Source organism: Rhinoraja longicauda, chromosome 12, assembly GCF_053455715.1.
Source record: "Rhinoraja longicauda isolate Sanriku21f chromosome 12, sRhiLon1.1, whole genome shotgun sequence".
NCBI classification, from domain to species: domain Eukaryota; kingdom Metazoa; phylum Chordata; class Chondrichthyes; order Rajiformes; family Arhynchobatidae; genus Rhinoraja; species Rhinoraja longicauda.
The window spans coordinates 12,467,393-12,487,196 of record NC_135964.1 but is presented as its reverse complement, the minus strand read 5'-3'; the positions used below and the strand labels follow the sequence as shown (position 1 = coordinate 12,487,196).

Sequence of the window (19,804 nt, the reverse complement as noted above, 5' to 3'; positions counted from 1 at the left end):
AATCTCAGAGGCCACATTGTTTTTGTTTCGAGTCACAGCAGACCAGAACAGGTGAGGACAGTGGGCTTCCTTCGCTGAATACGATCAACGAGTCAGATGGGTTGCTTCATTCTTACCAAAAATTACTAGCTTCCATTAGAATTATTTGTATTAAATGAATTTAAATTTCACTGTTGTCTTGTGGGATTTGAATTTGTAGTTCTGGATTGTTAGACTGTTGGTTTAGCCACTGTGCTCTTTGTTCATGTTCACAGCTTACTCTCCCATTACATAACACTCAGTCTGACTCTGACTCTTACATCTGACTCATCAGCACAATGTAACTCGTAGATACATAGACAATAGGTGCAGGAGGCGGCCATTCAATGTGATCATGGCTGATCATCCACAATCAGTACCCCGTTCCTGCCTTCTCTCCATATCCCTTGTATCTGTGAGCCCTAAGAGTTCTATCCAACTCTCTTTTGAATGCATCCAGTGAATCGGCCTCCACTGCCTTCTGAGGAAGATAATTCCACAATTTCATAAACTCATTTATCACTTTGCCTTTGGCTAATCCTCCTTCCATGCCGCTTTATAATTGGTATTGATTTATTATTGTCACGTGTCCTGAGATACAGTGAAAAGCTTGTATTTGCGTGCTACCCAGTCAAATCAAATCATACTATACATGGGTATAATCAAGCCATGCACAAGCACAACACGTAGTGCACAAAGAGAAAAACACCAGAGTGTAGAAGACAGGGTTACAGCGTTGTCGCGTTAGATACAGAGAAAAAAAATCCAATATCTGCAATGAGGTAGGTTGGAAGATTGGACTACATTCTAACTGTTCAGTGTAAGAAAATAACTGTAGATGCTGGTACAAATCGAAGGTATTTATTCACAAAATGCTGGAGTAACTCAGCAGGTCAGGCAGCATCTCAGGAGAGAAGGAATGGGTGACGTTTTGGGTCGAGACCCTTCTTCAGACTGTCAGTTGTCTGTTCAGTAGTCTGATAACAGAGAAGGAAGAAGCTGTTCCTGAATCTAGTGGGTCGTGTTTACAAGTTTTTGTATCATCTGGGAAGAGGGGAGGAGGGGGAATTACCAGGGTATGAGTGGTCCTTGATTATGTTATATTATTATTCTCAACACCATAACACCCTGTCATGTGCAGTAGTTTTTTTGTGTGGCATTTTATCAAATGTCTTTTAGCAATCTAAAGACTTTTTTTCTATCGGTTCCCTGCTAGTTATATCTTCTAAGAATTCCAATACATTTAACAAATTAAACCATTGATTCTGCCTTAATAATATTAAAACTTATTATCCTGTAAAGGAGGTGTGTGGGATAAGTTTAATTTACACAGAGAGTGGTGAGACCCTGGAACTAGCTGCCAGGAGTAGTGGCTGAGGCAAATACAATAGGTGCAGGAGTGTGAAAATGCACACCTCCAGATTCAGGGACAGGGGTTTCTTCACAGCTGTTATCCAGCAACTGAACCATCCTCTCACCAACTAGAGAGTGGTTCCGAGCTACTACCTACCTCATTGGAGACCCTCAGACTATCTTTAATTGGACTTTTCTGGACTTTATCTTGCACTCTATGCTATTCCCTTTATCCTGTATCTGTACACTGTGAACGGCTTGTTGTGATCATATACAGTCTTTCTGCCGACAGGTTAGCACGCGACAAAAGCTTTTCACTGTACCTCGGTACACGTGACAATAAACTAAATTAAAACTAAATAGTGGTGTTTTGAAGGCACTGATAGATAGGCATATGGATATGCAAGAACTGTAGAGATATGGATTATGTGCAGACAGAGGAGATTAGTTCAACTTGGTATGATGTTCAGCACAGATATTGTGGGCTGAAGGGCCTGTTCCTGTGCTGTACTGTTCTATGTTCTGTGTTCTCAATAAATAAGCAGAGTCACTGTTCTGTGATGATTTCTGTATCTGGTCCACATCAGACTTACCGCCAATGTTTTTCTCATAACGTGTGAGTTGCAATCACACCAGGCTCACCATTAACTCAGTAAAATTAACCTTTAAAATAATATGTAATCTGTCAGGCAGACTGGGAAATATAGACCTTATTTGTTCCTTCTGATGCCTAATCTGATCATTACTTGTTCAATCCTTTGAAGCGTTGGTAAATGGAATTTTAATAAACCCCTCCACAGGACATAATGATCCACAAAAACCATGAGTCGTCTGTTTGGCCCCTCAGGGACTTGATAAGGGTTGTCATGCAGAATATTTATAAACACATTTCTGTTGCACTTTATGAAAGGAGCTGTATGTGCTTCTGAGTGTACTCTGAAAATAAAACAGTTTAAACAAATACCATTTCATTTCTCATCCATTCATTATATTGGATGGTGTTACTTCAAAATTACTGTTTGGAAGCGTGTGATATTGCCAGGACCAAAATGGAGGATTTGCAAGGAGGTTTAACAGCTTTTTATTTATTTTTCTCATCTTATATTGTTTTCATTTCTGAACAAGAGATGGTACAATCAAATAACATACACACTGCAGCACAGCAACAGGTTCCTCAGCCCACAATGTCCGTGCCAAACATATGCCAAGTTAAACCTATCTCCTCTGCCAGCGCGTGATCCATGTCCCTCCATCTCCATGTGCCTGTCTAAAAGCCTCTTAAACATCATTGTCGTATCTGCCTCCACCACCACCCCTGGCAGGCATTCACTACTCTGTAACAAACCTGCCCCACATAACGGATTGTGAATGATCAGCCATGATCACATTGAATGGCGGTGCTGGCTCGAAGGGCTGGATGGCCTACCCCTGCACCTATTGTCCATTATCTATCTAACTCTTTAAACTTTGCCCCATTTCATCTACAATTTATGCCCTCTAGTCTTTGACATTTCTGCTCTGGGAAAAAAAGTTCTGACATCCAACCCTATTTATGCTCTCATCATTTTATATACTTCTATCAGGTCTCCCCTCCACTCCTGCATTCCAGAGAAAACAATTTGAGTCTGTCTCACCCCTCCCAATAGCTAATACCCTCTAGTACCAAAAGGGGGTATCAGCGAGCCAAGTACAACTCCACACACAGGAATGAGGGAGAGCTTCACTGTCAGAAACGTCTTTCAGACAACTTATTAAACTCACTCAAGTGTACACAAAAAATCCTTTTGTTACCTGTTCAAATACATCTCATCAGAAAAAAGAAGATAGACTTCCTCAGCCTGAAGAAGGCTCCCAGCGTGAAATGTCCCTTTTCCATGTTCTCCAGAGATGCAGCCTGACCTGCTGGGATACTCCAGCATTTTGGGTATTTTTTGTAGACCAATACCTGCAGTTCCTTGTGTCTACATCATAAAGTGAACAGTTTCTAGCACAGTATCGGTGAATAATTAAATGAAATGCCAGTATCAATAAAACAGACCAATGGAAAAATAGGTTGCAAAATCATGACTGGTTCAGTATTAAGAATGAACTCTGTTTTTACCTGATGATTGTAATCCTATGCCAATATTGAAGAGGTCCAGCGAACTACATGGATACATCTAAGTTGGGCAACTGGCGATGAACCATTAAATGAAAGCCTTCACAGTGTTTTATGATTCACTGCTTACCATTCATGGGTTCACCCTGGCTTGCTATATGCTCACTGAATTAATCAAGTACAACAAAGATACTTCGAGTGGGGCAGCACAGTGGTGCAGCGGGTAGAGCTGCTGGAGAACCGGGTTCGTTCCTGACCTCGGGTGCTGTCTGTGCGGAGTTTGCACGTTCTACCTATTGTCCTCTGGATGTTCTGGTTTCCTCCCACATCCCAAAGATGTGCGGGTTTATAGGTTATTGGCGTCTATAAATTGCCCTCAGTGTGTCGGGAGTTGATGAGAAAGTGGGATAACATAGAACTAGTGTGAACGGGTGATTGATGGTTGGCGTGGACTCGATGGGCCGAAGGGCCTGTTTCCATGCTGTATACTTCAATCAATTCAATCAATGACTGACACTGACCAGTTCTTCTGTTCAACCATGTTCGACAGCCACAATAGAAATAGCATCATGACGCTCTTTGCAAGTTGAAAACAGCTTTTGGTGTTCTAACAGTGGATAGGGTTTTTACTGCCAGGTCTTTTATATCAATCTTTATTTATTTGTAAGTCTTGATGACAGAAATTTCAGTCTGAGTTGCATATACTTAGGAGAACCAGAAAAGATGAAGGACAATATTATGTGTAGGAAGGAACTGCAGATGTTGGTTTACACTGAATATATACACAAAGTGCTGGAGTAACTCAGCGGGACAGGCAGCATCTCTGGAGAGAAGGAATGGGTGACGTTTCACGTCGAGACTCTACTTCAGACCGAGAGTCAGGGGAGAGGGAGTCTAGAGATATGGAAGGGTAGGATGTGAAAAGGACAGATCAAAGCAGATGCTGATAAGGAAATGTAGAATGGTTCATTGTTAGCTGAGGGGAAGGTGACAAACAGTAAAATTAATCAGGAGGACAATGAAACTAGTCGGAGAAATGGGATGGGGGAGGGACGGAGAGAGTGAGAGAACAAGGGTTACTTGAAGTTAGAGAAATCAATATTCATACCGCTGGGGTGTAAGCTGCCCAAGCAAAATGGGAGGTGCTGTTCCTCTAATTTGATTGGGCCTCACTCTGACAATGAAGGAGGCCTAGGACAGGCCCAAGAGGGGGAGTTAAAGTGTTTAGCAAATGGGAGATCAGGTAGGTTTAGATGGACTGAGCGGAGGTGTTCAGCGAAACAATCGTCGAGCCGGTGCTTGGTCTCACTGATATATAGGAGTCCACACCTGGAACAGCGGATGCAGTAGATGAGGTTAGAGGAGGTGCAAGTGAACCTCTGCCTCACCTGAAAGGACTGTCGGGGTCCATGGACGGAGTCCAGGGATGAGGTATAGGAGCAGGTGTTGCATCTCCTGCGGTTGCGGGGAAAGTACCTGGGGAGGGTGTGGTTTGGGTGGGAAGGGATGACAATAGACAATAGGTGCAGGAGTAGGCCATTCGGCTCTTCGAGCCAGCACCGCCACTCAATGTGATCATGGCTGATCATTCTCAATCAGTACCCCGTTGCTGCCCCCTGACTCCGCTAACATTAAGTGCTCTATCTAACTCACCGCTATCACTAAGAGCTCTATCTAACAGTTAACCAGGGAGTTGCGGAGGGAACGATATCTGCGGTAAGGGGTGGAGATGAGAAGATGTGGTTAATAGTGGGATCCCCTTGAAGGTGGTGAAAATGTCAGAGGATTATGTGCTGTGTGCGACGGCTGATAGGGTGAAAGGTGAGGACTAGGGGGACTCTGTCCCTGTTGCGACTAGGGGGAGGGGGAGCGGAGCTGCGGGATATCGAGGAGACCTGCGTTAGGGCCTCATCTATGATTATACCTGGGCTCCTGACAACCAAGAGGTAATTTTACATTCAGCAGATGTAGGAGAGTTTTAAAATGATGGGACTTACAGCAATGCACAAGCAGGTGGGCTCCCCTTTCTCTGTCACAGAGCACTCCCGCCCTGCACCGCAGAACACATTGGCACAAATCTTGGACTTGCTTCTCAGTTCCTGTAATTAAAAAAAATAAACAACCAACTTGTGAGCTACAGTAATTTGGCAAAGTTTGGAAAACATCACATTTTAATGTGCTAATGGACTTTCACCACATTGTGTATTACAAAATAGCTGTTCTTGAAAATGGGCACCAGAAGGTAATGTGGGCAGAGCTCCAGAATGCCACATATCAAGTTTGCTTCTGATGTATCAATGAAAAACATTGCATCAACTGATAAATTAGTTACATACTTAATGATATTTTGAGGATTAGCTCATTTTTTCACCCATTGGAATAGTCATTGACATAAAAATAAATAAACATCCCTCCTTCTGGCTTTAGATTTCACCCCTTCCTCTTCTCTCCTTATCTGACCTTTTCACCTCCACCCATCTGTCAATTACTCCCTCCCTCACCAGTTACTCCCTCCACCTATCACTTGCCAGGCTTTGTTGCACCCCCACCTCTGTTTCCCAGCTATCTCTTCCCCCACCTCCATCAGTCTGAAGAAGGGTCCCGACCCCAAACGTCGCCTGCACATTCCCTCCACAGATGCTGCCTGACCCACTGAGTTCTTGCTCAAGATTCCAGCATCTGCAGTTTCCCGTGTTAACAAAATATCCTGCATTTGTGCAGCATCTTTATCAAGGTCAGATTGTCACAAAAACTTTATAGGCAATCAAATATTTTGTCAGTGTAATATACGAACACCAGTTATTACATCTATCTTTCGAATTGGTAGCAAAAATGATCCAGGAAGTTACAAACCAGTGAGTTTAATGCATTGGAATAACGATATGGAATGCAACTGAAGTTTGCAGATAAATGTAACATTAAAGGCAACCAATAAAGTTTTATAAAGGAGATCTTTATCTATCTAAGGTAGACACAAAATGCTGGACTAACTCAGCGGAATAGGCAGCATCTCGGGAGAGAAGGAATGGGTGACGTTTCGGGTCGAGACCCTTCTTCAGACTGATCAATGTTTAGAAGGCTCTCGACCCAATACGTCACCCATTCCTTCTCTCCAGAGATTCTGCTTGTCCCGCTGAGTTATTCCAGCATTTTGTGTCTACCTTCGATTTAAACCAGCATCTGCAGTTCTTTCCTACACACTCTTTATCTAACTTATTTTAGCGGTGGATGGGCTGGGCAGGGCAGGTGGCATATCTGAGGTGAGTCAGACTTTGAAACAATTACTCTGGGAGAATTTTTTTTAATTGAGCTGGAAGGAGTAAAATAAATTTCTATTTTTGAATACGCATTTGGTGTACTGATAAAACCAAGAGATTTATTGTACAGAAATTTGGCAATGTGATATCACTGGGCTTCCCAATGATTGCATCACTTTTACCTGTTGGATCGGAAGTGTTTCGAGGGCTCTGGGCCAAATGAAGGCAAATGGGCCTAGCCCAGTGCGCTGATTTGGTCAACATGCACAGCGTAGGCTGAAGGGCCTGCTTCCATGCTGTATAATTATACGATTTGAGGTTTTTCTGCATTCACGCATGTGACTTCTGTGAGTTATTGATCATTTGTGTGAGGGTGGCCCAGCGGGTAGAGCTGCCGCCTCACAGTGCCGGAGGTCCGGGTTCCATCCTGACCTCAGGTGCTGTCTGTGTGGAGTTTGCACATTCTCCCTGTGACTACGTGGGTTTCGTCAGGGTGCTCTGGTGTCCTCCGACATCCCAAGGACGTTTGTAGGTTAATTGGCTTCTGTAAATTGCCCCTAGTGTGTAGGGAGTGGATGAGAAAGTGGGATAGCATAGGACTAGTGTGAACGGGTGATGGATGGTCGGCGTGGACTCGGTGGGCCTATTTCTATGCTGCATCTCTCTGTAAACACCTCTACTCCTGACATATCGTGCAACTGTGAGATGGCAGAATGCGAACTAACATTAGCTTCATTTCACTTCCACATCCCCTTCAAAGAAACAGAACACTAGGTATCCGAAGAAATGACCTGGCAACTGTCAGATGTATGGTGTGGAGGGAAGTGGAAAGCAGCAGTTTAACAAACCTGTCACTAGGACGGGTTGTAATCTAAGCCTGTTCTCTGACTGGGATATCAATATCTGATTGCATTCAGCAGTCCAGCAAACCTGATGATCAATACTGAGGGTGAGGTGCAAGGCAAGCTCTGTATCAAGTGAATTAAAGCAGTCGACAGGGATGTTTGTATTTACCCCATGTCCAGTCAACCTCTATCTCCTGAACTGTCATTCAAAGTCAGAATGTCAGGGCAGTAGAAATGTTAAGAAACAGTGACACCTAGAGTTTTTGAAGTGTGGCAAATGCTGAATGTATGGCTGCCATTCATGTCAATTAAGCTGCCAGCTCAAACAACGTGGACTGTTCTGTCATAGACACCATTCCCCAGATAACAGATTACAACAAATGCATCACAGCTTGGTTTGGGAACAGCTCCATCCAAAACCACAAGAAATTGCAGCGAATTGTGGACGCAGCCCAGACCATCACACAAACCAACCTCCCTTCCATTGACTCCATTTATACCTCACGCTGCCTTGGCAAGGCCAGCAGCATAATCAAGGATGAGTCACACCTTGGACATTCCCGCTTCCACTATCTTTGATCGGACTTTACTGGCTTTATCTTACACTAAACGTTTATTCCCTTATCTTGTATCTGCACTATTGCAATGGCTCGATTGTAATCATGTATAATCATGTATTGTCTTTCCGCTGACTGGTTAGCACGCAACAAAAGTTTTTCACTGTAACTTGGTATGTGTGATGATAAACTCAACTGAACACCACACTTCGCACACGTTGTATCCCTGCAAAGTGTGGTGTGGTAACATTAACATTATATGGAGTGCAAGATTAAATTCATTATAATACCAGCAAAGTTAGAAACGTAGAAAAATAGGTGCAGGAGTAGGCCATTCGGCCCTTCGAGCCAGCACCGCCATTCAATATGATCATGGCTGATCATCTAAAATCAGTACCCTGTTCCTGCTTTTTCCCCATATCCCTGGATTCCTTTAGCCCTAAGAGCTAAATCTAATAGAAGAATGTTTCACCTATGAATTTGGAACTAAAGAATAAAGCAAGAATAATAAGAACATTTTGTGATCTTTATCACATGGTCACCTTAAGCAAGTGTTTTCAAGTGCTTTGCAAATTTGGCTAAAATGTAGTATTACGTGATGCCATTGATACAAGTAATTTAAAAAATCAGTTTTCGATTTAGGTTTATTATTGCCACGTGCACTGAGGGACAGTGATAAGCTTTGTCTTGCATGTTATCAATCAGATTCTTTAGTCAGAGGATGGTGAATCTGTGGAATTCATTGCCACAGATGGCGGTGGAGGCCAAGTCATTGGGTATTTTTAAGGTGGAGATTGACAGATTCATGATTAGTACGGGTGTTAGCGATTATGGGGAGAAGGCAGGAGAATGGGGTTGAGTGGGAAAGATAGATCAGCCAAGATTGAATGACGGAGAAGATTTGATGGGCAGAATGTCCCAATTCTGCTACTGTAACTTATGAATTTATAAGATCGTAAAATACTATACATAAATAGTTTAGCCTGGAGCTTAAAAGCACATAAAACTACAGCACAAGAACTGGCCCTTCGGCCCACAATGTCCATGCCAAACATAATGCCTAGACCATCTCTTATCTACTTGTGCATCATCACCATCCCTCCATGCCCTGCATATCCATGTGCCTATCCAAAAGCCTCTTAAACTATCGTATCTGCTTCCACCACCACCCCCAGCAGCACATTCCAAGCACCCACCACTCTCTGTGAAAAAATCTTGCCCTGCACATCTATCTATATACTAAAACTCTTGTTTGTTTGTTTGTTTGTTCCTGAACCACAGCCAAAACGGTACACGATAGCGAGACCATTTTAGGCCCACCTTACTCACCGTCGTCCCTTTGGTGCTAATGGAAAAAGTTTCATTGAAATCGATGTTATATTTTTTAAGTTATTTACATTTTAAAGTTTAAATCTATCTCCTAGGGAGGGAGGGGGGAGGAGGGAGGTTGAGGGGGATGGAGTGGAGAGGGAGGTAGTGGAGGGGGAGGGGAGGAGGGAGGGGGAGGAGGGGAGGGGGAGAGGCAGAGGGGGGAGAGGGGAGGGAGAGAGGGAGGGGGGGGGGGCGCAAGGAGGGGGCTGCACCAATGCAGGAGAGGTTTGGGCCCAATGGTTTGTTTGTTTGATTGTTTGTACCTGAAATACAGCCAAAACGGTACATGATAGCGCATTTGGGGGAGGGTTGCCATTTTGAGATTGCCATTTTGAAATTGGCTCTCCCACCTCCCCTCCACGTGGGGTCCAGCGCTCCCTGATTGGCACCAGCGCGTCCTGATTGGCTCCTGCCGCTCTTGGACCTAAGGGGCCCACAGCAGCTAGTCTCCTTTAAACGTTGTCTCTCTCGTTAAAGCTATTCCCTCTGGTAAGTTGTATGTAGGCAGAGCATATCCAACTGTGCACTTTACACCCGTGCTCTATAAATGTGGACTTTAGATCATTTTAAGTCCATCTGCCAATACGCAGCAGGCTGTGCACTTTGACTCACTTTATGATGCTCACATTTCATTGTGAGAAGTGTGGATGTTGGCAGCAATAACAGCAGCAAATAGTTTGGATCCAATATAACTGGCACCTGTACTATTTCATTCCTGACCAAAAGATTGGTGTGTAAAGATTAAAGCTGGAATATAACTGGGTAAAGCAAACAAAATGGTGGAATCTCCAAATGCAGGTACTCAGTTAGGTTAAGAATATTGCTCTGAACACTGATAAAAAACACAAAGTGCTGGAGTAATTCAGCGGGTCAAGCAGCATCTCTAGAGAACATGAATAAACATCATTTAGGGTTGGGACCCTTCTTCAGATAGATTTAAGTGCCGCTAGAGATGTGAATAACATTATTTCTCACCACCGAGTGGTCTAAATACCTTCATGATGGTGACTGCCTGGGTTGAGAACATCTGAAGTAGTATTAGGTACTGTGAATAGTTTTGCTTTCTATCACAAAGTGTAAAGGAGATGTGCAGGACAAGATTTGTTCACAGAGGGTGATGGGTGCCTGGAACATGCTGCCAGGGGTGGTGGTGGAGGCAGATACAACAGTAGTGTTTAAGAGGCTTTTGTGTAGGCACATGGATATGCAGGGAGTGGAGGGATAAAGATTATGTGCGGGTAGATAAGAGATGGTCTTCGTAAGAGATGTTCTTGGCATTATGTTTGGCATGGATATTGTGGGCCGAAGGGCCAGTTTTTGTGCTGTACTGTTCTATGTGCCTATAAGTTCCAGGCTAAACTATTTACGTATAGTATTTTCTGAACTGATTGACAGCATGCAAAACAAGGCTTTTCACTGTACGTTGGTGCATGTGGCAGTAATAAACCTAAATCTCAACCTTAAAATGTTCGTTACTTGTACCAATGGCATCACATCACCATTGCAGGATGCGCCAGGTCTGAGCTGCTGGCAGTTCCACTGGTGTTTATCACATGGATAGTAGGCAGTGAGGAGTTGCTCTTGCTCTCAGTCACATCGGAGAGCCATGTTGGCGTGCATGATGACCTCCACACCAGTTACTGTCACCCTCATGCCAGCTCTCTCTTTGCGAACTTAGTTTGTCAAATAGTGTGAAAATGCACACCTCCAGATTTGGGGACAGTTTCTTCCCAGCTGTTATCAGGCAACTGAATCATCCTACCGCAACTAGAGAGCAGTGCTAAACTACTACCTCATTGGTGACCCTCGGATGATCTTTGATTGGACTTTACTGGCTTTACCTTGCACTAAACACTATTCCCTTAATAATAATAATAATAATAATAATTCATTTATTTTATATAGCGCCTTATCGGGTGCTCAAAGCGCTTTACAAAAACAATCAACATAAAAACAAACAGACAAACTATTCTAACGGAAAAGCGGCGAATAAACAACGCCAGCGTCCTCTCACGTCAGAGTCCGGCAGTAGACAACAAAAAGCACAGGACACACAGATACAATTTTTACACAAACAGCCATCACAGTGATTGCTCTAAGCATACCCTCACTGTGATGGAAGGCAAAGTCTTATCTCCTCCTCATTTTTCTCCCGTGGTGCCACGAGGTGATCGAGGCTCCCAACTTTTTGAAGCCCCCACCGGGCGATGGAAAGTCCCAGGGCCGAGCCGAGCAGGCCGATGAAAGTCCTGAGCCCCCACCGGGCGATGGAAAGTGCTGCGGCCGAGCCACGCAGGGTGATGAAGGGCCTGCGAGCGGGTCGATCGTACCTCGCGCTTCGGGGCGGTCGAAGCTGCTACGGCTGGAGCTCCCAAAAACCGGTCGCCAGCCAGGGACCTGCGAACTCCCGATGTTGCGGTCTGCAGGGCCCACGGCCGAAGCCTCCTCCCTTATCATGTATCTGTACACTGTGAATGCCTCGATTGTAATCACGTATTGTCTTTCTGCTGACTGGATCGCACGCAACAAAAACCTTTCACTGGACCTCAGTACACGTGACAGTAAACTAAATTGGATAGAACTGAATAATAGCTGCAATCAGGTCACGCACAGTTCCAGGTAAACCAGTGTACTTTATATCCACCTTAATGTGAATGATGCTATATTATCTATCCACGATAAAAAAAGATGTTGAGATTGCATAATTTGATTTGTTTTTCCCCCCGTTGATGACTTCATATGCAAATATATTTGAGTACTAATTCTTAAAGTACAAAGAATTAAACAGCACGAAAACATGTCCTTTGGTCCACCACGTCCGTGCCGACCAAGATGCCCATCTAAGCTATTCCCATTTCCCCGCATTTGGTCTTATCTGCTAAACTATCCTTGACCTTTACGTTTGTGATAAAGTTTGGTTTACAGATGGTTTATCAATCAAAGCTGATTATTGGAGTGAGAATGAATAAAAAATATTAGAAAGAAGTTCCATCTGCTACAGGAGAGCTTGGAAGTTGATGAAATTAGCTCGACAAACAATAGACATTGGAAATCACTTCAATGTCTTAACTAATTAAACCACATCAGCACAATTCCTTGAATTGCAAATGCACGAATACAACATGCAGGAAAGGGAGCAACTGTTCTACAAGGGAAGAGTCTGATCCTTGCTCTTGAAAGGGTCACCCACGTGTCCTCAGTATTCCAGGAACATCACTGAACACTGCTGTATCCTAGCTATCCAAATCACCAGCAACCCACTGTCCATTTACACTGATGTTGTGATCAAGAAAGTGCATCAGTGTTTCTACTGTCTGAGGAGTCTGAGAAGATGTGGCATGTCGATGAGGGTTCCCCTAACCTTCCCTAGATGTACTATAGGAAGTATTCCAGTGGGATGCATCTCATCTTGTTATGGGAACTGCTCTGCTCCTGATCACCTGCCTAGAGTGGTGAACACAGCCTAGTCCGTCACAGGCTCATCTCTTCCTTCCACCCAGTCCCTTCTGGGAGAAGTTACGGGAGCTGGATTGTTCAGACGTCCAGACTTAAGAACAGCTTCTTCCCCACTGCTATCAGATTCATGAACCAAACACCTCCTTCCCAGAGGGACTGCCACATACTCTTGCTCATATTATTGTTTGTTTGTGTTTTTATATACTGTACTTTGTTTTTGTTGTTTATGATAGTGTTCACAGAGTACTGTTTACATATCTGTTGTGCCGCTCAAAGTAAGAATTTCATTGTTCCGTTTCAGGACATCTATATACTAAAACTCTCGTTTGTTATCTTGTTTGTGACTGAACTTCAGCCAAAACAGTACACGATATCGCAACAATTTTAGGCCCACCTTACTCACCATTGTCCCTTTAGTGATAATGCAAGTAGTTTTATTGAAATCGGTGTTATATTTTTAAATGTATTCACATTTTAAAGTTTAAAGGGAGGGGATGAGGGAGAAGGAAGGGAGGGGGGGAAGGTGGGAGTGGGGGAGAAGGAAAAGGGGAGTTGAGGAGAGAGGGGAGGACAGGGTGCTGCACCAATGCAGGAGAGGTTTGGGCCCAAGGGGCCACTTGGTCTAGTATGACAGTAAAAATTTCTCTTGACTCTTGAACTCGACCTCATTGGTTATTCTGTCATTATAATTTAATGTTCTTTGGCCTTACTCAGATTTTGCACCTCAACCTTGTACCATTCTATTGCTTTGCACCCGTCACTGTGTTTATCATTTTGTACGTGTAGAATCATAGAGCACAGAAACAGGCCCTTTGTCCAACTTGCCCATGCCCTCCAAGATGCCCCATCTACGCAAGTCACACCTGCTAGTGTTTGGACCATATCCCTCCTTACCTTTTCTACACTGTGAGCTCCATGTGAACAAGGAATTTCTTGGCACGCTGGTGTGTGTGATATTAATCCTAATCATGTTTCTGTGATGTATTAAAGTGAAGAGCAAGCACGATACTGGTGGTGAGATGTGGATCGTTTCCCTCCCCCATGTGTGAGCAATTGAGTAGCGTTGCCAATGATTGAACGGTCCTGAGGGAAGCAGGATTTCCAAGCACAATCTACAATCACGGTGTTGTACAAAGGCTGGGACTGAAAGCCTTCGAACAAAGGAACCAGTGTCTTCAATGTCACACAGTCTCCTACACTGTAATTTAGGCCACAAAGTTTGACTTAATGGCCAGTTCTGTGCCTGTTAATGAGGACCTGCAAAATATAGGGCGACTTAAACTTAAAAGACTCTATAATTAAATGAAGAACGGATGGACGATGTTAATCCTGTTTATTTTACATATTATTCCATTCGACTTAAAATCGCTGAATTAGAGCACCCATACTTCAGTGAATCTGAGGCACTTTTTCTACTGATTCAGAAGACAACCGTTTGAAACATGACATCAAAATGACCATGGGTTTTCATTGCTGTTCTCATTTTTGTTATTTCAAAAGTCAAGACTCAAGTGTTTAATTGTCATATGTACCGACAATGGAACAATTAAATTTCCTATTTACAACAGCATAATTGGCCTATAAACACATTGCTTGTAGGTAACATATAATAAACAAGATAAGTTAATACATTAATGACACCAATACTGGTGCAACCAAAGACAGCCCATAATATATTGTTTAGTTTGGTTTGTCTTCTGAATCAGTGTTGTGCTATGTTCAAGAGCCAGATGACTGTTGGGAAGAAGCTGTTCTTGAACATGGAGGTCATGGTTTTCAAGCTCCTCGTGGCAGCGGTGAGATGAGAGCCTGGCCAAGGTGGTGTGATGTATTTGGTGATGCTGGCTGCCTTATTGAGGCAGCGCCTCCTGTAGATCCCTTCGATGCTGGGGAGGTCAGTACCTGCAATGGACCGGGCAGTGTCTCAGATATCTCCCACCCACGTGTTATTCCATCACTCAAGACTTGCTTTGTGGCCTTTGTCATAGAGTCATTCAACACCACTATGTCCATGCTGATCTTGTTGTCCATTAGAACCATATCCTTCTATTTCCCTGCCATCTAAATGCCTCTTCGTGTGGTAATAGTGTCCAATTTGTAATTCAATTAAATGAATAAATCTGATGTATCACATTTCAATTTACAATAGGCTAATGACCAAGGCCATTCAAACTATTCAACTTTAGAGATAAACTTTTGAGATTATTTTTGGTGGATCCACATGAAAACGTGAACTTCCATCAAGATTTACCAACCGATTCTATTAGGAAAACAGGGGGTAAAGGTATTACATTTTGTAGTTGGAATGTCAAGGGTGTTAATGAACCAATTAAAAGAGGTAAAGTACTTTCACATTTAAAATCTATTGATGCAGACATAATGTTCCTTCAGGAAACTCATCTAAAAAATGTAGCACATAATAGACTGAAAGGCAAATGGATTGATAAAGTATTTCACTCATCGTTTCCCTTTAAATCAAGAGGTGTTGCTATTTTAATTCGTAAGGGTATACCATTTATACATACTTCCTCTATAGTCGACACTGAAGGTAGATATGTTATATTAGTGGGAGAACTATATTCTACAAAATTGATATTGGTGAATGTCTATGCACCAAATTTTGATAATCCGTTATTTTTAAAAAATATATTTAATACCATTCCAGAATTTGGACAATATAACTTGATAATTGGAGGAGATTTAAATTGTACACTAGATCCTTATTTGGATAGATCTTCAACTCAAAGGAAAACAAAATCCAAGTCGTGTGAATTATTAAACTCTTATATAAATAGTGCAAATATAAAAGATGTTTGGAGGATTGATAATCCTTCAGGCCGAGAGTATTCATTTTATTCACCTGTGCATAAAACTTATTCAAGAATTGACTATTTCTTGGTGGACTCCAAACTTATTCCTTATACGTATAATTCAAAATATCATAATATTATTATATCCGATCATGCCCCTTTAACATTTAGGGTAAAACTCCAAGGAGTAACGGGGAAACAGACTAATTGGAGATTTAATCCGCAAATCTTAAATGAAAAAGCATGTTATGACTATCTTAAATCGCAATTTGAGACTTTTTTTTACGCAAATGACCTTCCTGAAACACCTGCGTCCCTGCTTTGGGAAACATTTAAAGCGTTTGTGAGAGGATGTATTATTGCTTTTCAAGCGTCTCAAAATAAGAAGAAGCGAGCTGAACAACATGACCTAGAAAGTCAGATAAAACAGTTAGACATAACAAATGCCATCGCTCCCTCTATTGAAATACATAATAAAATTGCAGCTCTCAAATATAAGTTAAATTATATTCTCTCAGCTCATATTTTAAGGCTTTTTCAATATACTAAACAAAAACATTTTGAATTCGGAGATAAACCACAGAAATTGCTAGCACGTCAACTCCGTAAATTAGAAGATGATTCTACAATTCATAAAATTAGATCAGAAAATGGAGATTTGCTTAAATTACCTAAGGATATTAATCAGAGATTTTTGCAATTTTATCAGTCATTATACTCATCAAAAATAAGATACTTCTGCTCAGATGCAAAACTTTTTGCAGGATTGTAACCTTCCTGGTTTGAATGTGAGTGATAGAAATTTACTGGGCGCAGAACTAACTATGAAAGATGTTGAAGAGACCATTAAATCCATGAAAAATGGGAAGACTCCTGGCCCTGATGGCTTAAATAATGAATTTTATAAAAAATTCAGTGATTTGATCTCTCCACGTTTGCAAACTGTATATAGTCACGCCTTTAAACAACAGAGATTACTACAAACTCTGAGTGAATCAACAATAATCCTCATTCCTAAAAAAGATAAGGATTCTGAAGACCCTGGTTCGTATAGGGCGATAGCTCTTTTAAATACTGATCAGAAGATATTAGCGAAAATATTAGCTCAGAGATTAAGTCTAGTTATAGATAAATTGATACACCCCGATCAATCAGGCTTTATAGCCAAACGATATTCATTTTTCAACTTGAGACGCTTGTTCAATATAATTTATTCAAATAGATTATTAAATGAAGATTTAGCAATCATCTCGCTAGATGCTGAAAAAGCATTTGATCAAGTAGAATGGCCCTATCTTTTTTCAGTGATGGAAAAATTTCAACTAGGTGAAAATTTTTGTTCATGGGTGAAACTTTTATATACATCCCCAACAGCTAGAATACTAACTAATCAAATGCTGTCATCTAAATTTCATTTATCTAGGGGTTGTAGACAAGGATGCCCACTATCACCGCTTCTATTTGCCCTTATTATAGAACCACTTGCTGAGAGTATTAGATCAAATTCAGATATTCATGGCTATAACACTAAACATACAACCAATAAAATTTCTTTATATGCGGATGATGTATTAATATATATTACAAAGCCAGAAATTAGCATTCCGAATTTATTAAATCTCATAACTCAATTTGGTTCATTTTCAGGATATAGAATTAACTGGTATAAAAGTGAAATTATGCCAATAATGGAGCATAATCCGGCCATACTTCAACAATTTCCTTTTAAAATTGCCTATGAAAAGTTTAAATATCTTGGAATTTACGTGACTAGGAAATATACTTCTTTATTTAAATTAAATTTTCCTCCTTTACTCACTAAATTACACAGAAATATTCAATTTTGGAAAACACTCCCTATATCATTAGTTGGTCGTAGTAATGCTATAAAGATGATCTTTCTTCCACAACTACTATACTTATTTCAAGCAATTCCGATCTATCTTCCAAAAAAGTTTTTTTTTTAAATTGATTCAATTGTTACTAATTTTATTTGGGACTACAAGACTCATAGAATAAATAAAAGACATCTATGTAAGTCTAAAATTAATGGAGGAATTGCTTTACCTAACTTTTTATTTTATTATTGGGCGGTTAATATTAAAAATATAACCTGCTGGTTGGATGATTCTGATCAACAACCGGATTGGTTAAAGATGGAGAAAGAGGATTGTTTACCATTCGATATTGGTGCGATCCTCTTAGCTCCAATAAATTTAAATAAAAAAACATATGGAGGTAATCCCATTATACACAGTGTTATCCGTACCTGGAAACAATTAAAGCTTACGTTAAAATTGAGTAAATTATCTGTTTTCCTTCCTATTGCGAATAATCCTTCTTTTAAACCGTCTGTCTTAGATAGTGGCTTTGCTCAATGGAAAAGTTATGGAATTAAAAGGGTGGGAGATCTTTATCATAAGGGAACTTTTCTTTCTTTTCAGGATTTACAGCAGAAGTACGGATTACATGTTAATAATTATTTTAGATATTTACAACTTAGAGATTATGTAAAATCACACATGCAAGAATATAAGTTTAGAGGTCCAGAAACACTTGATGTATGCCTGAATCGACATTATAATTCAAATAAATTAATATCCTTTATTTACAATACAATCCTTGACACTGACATTCCGTCATCAGAATCTTATAGACGAGCATGGGAGGACGAATTGAATCAACTTATAATGCAAGATATATGGGATGAAAGTTTACAACATATACATCAATGTTCATTGAATACTAGACACTCCTTAATACAATTTAAAATAATACATAGATTACATTATTCGAAGACGAAATTAAATAGGATTTTTCCTAGTATCTCTCCTATTTGTGATAAATGTCAATTTCAAGAAGCTAATTTAACTCATATTTTCGTAACTTGTATAAAAATGCAAAACTTCTGGTTGGAGATTTTTAAAATAGTTTCTAAAGTTATTAATAAAAAGTTAGATATGGACCCAAAATTAATTATATTAGGATTATCAGAACATACTACAAATTTTACAGTAAGTCAGGTACATTTTCTTGATTACAGTCTAATAACTGCGAAAAAATTAATACTTAAATTTTGGAAAAAACCAATAACCCCCACAATTAAAATGTGGACTACGGAAATGACAGAGACCCTGCATTTGGAAAAAATAAGGTTTGCCTTAATCGACAAACCTGAGCTATTTTTAAAAATATGGTCTCCATTTATTGAATTTTTAGAAAAGTAAATGTGTTTGGCACAGGACTAAAATAAAAAATCTAAATTAAAAGTTGAAAATTGAGTTAGGGGTTGGATGTACAACTGTGGTTATTGTCTCCCGGATCTACTCCCTTTAATTTTTATTGTTAGATCCGTTTTTTTTAACCCTTTTACTCTCTCTCCCCAAGTTTATAGTTTTTTTAATTTTATTTTTACTTTCTCTCTCCAAAAATTTAAAAATTGAAGCTATGTAAGAACTTTGTAACAAATGTGTTTTTTTATTTCTATTTGTACATATGCTTTTCAAAAATAAAAAATATTAAAAAAAAGATTTACCAACCGAAGTACAATAGGTTTAGGTTTATTTGTGTCACGAGTACCTCTGTACAGTAAAAGCTTTGTTTTGCATGCTATCCAAACAAGTCAGATAATACTACTGACAGTCAGTAGTTTATCCAACATAAATATACTGAAAGCCTTTCAGTGTGAAATGTAATAAGTTCAGTTGATGATAGAACTCACTTATCTTTTGGCCATTTTGTGAGTCTTTAGCATCAAATGACTCTTACAAACTTCTACAGATGCACCATAGAAACTATACCATTGGATTGCAGCACAGCTTGGTTTGGGAGGGGCTCTGCCCAAAACCGTAGGAAATTTCAAAGAGTTTTAAATGTAGTCCTGTCCATCATACAGACCAGAGTTGTCACCATTGACTCCATCCACACTTCACGCTGCCTCAGAAAAGCAGCCAACATAATCAAAGACTTGTCCCACCCTGGACATTCCTTCTTCTCTCTGGTCCTGTCGGGCAGAAGGTACAGAAACTTGAAAGCGCGC

At 40.8% G+C, this 19,804-nt stretch overlaps 1 protein-coding gene across 1 annotated transcript in view; it reads right to left on the bottom strand.

Annotated features, from left to right (window-relative positions):
• Positions 1-19,804, bottom strand: part of fstl1b (follistatin-like 1b) — a 69,179-nt gene that overhangs the window by 16,287 nt on the left and 33,088 nt on the right. Inside the window, exon 3 of the mRNA XM_078409042.1 lies at positions 5,467-5,568. Coding sequence (XP_078265168.1) covers positions 5,467-5,568 — 102 coding nt within the window. The remainder of the gene's footprint in view (positions 1-5,466; positions 5,569-19,804) is intronic.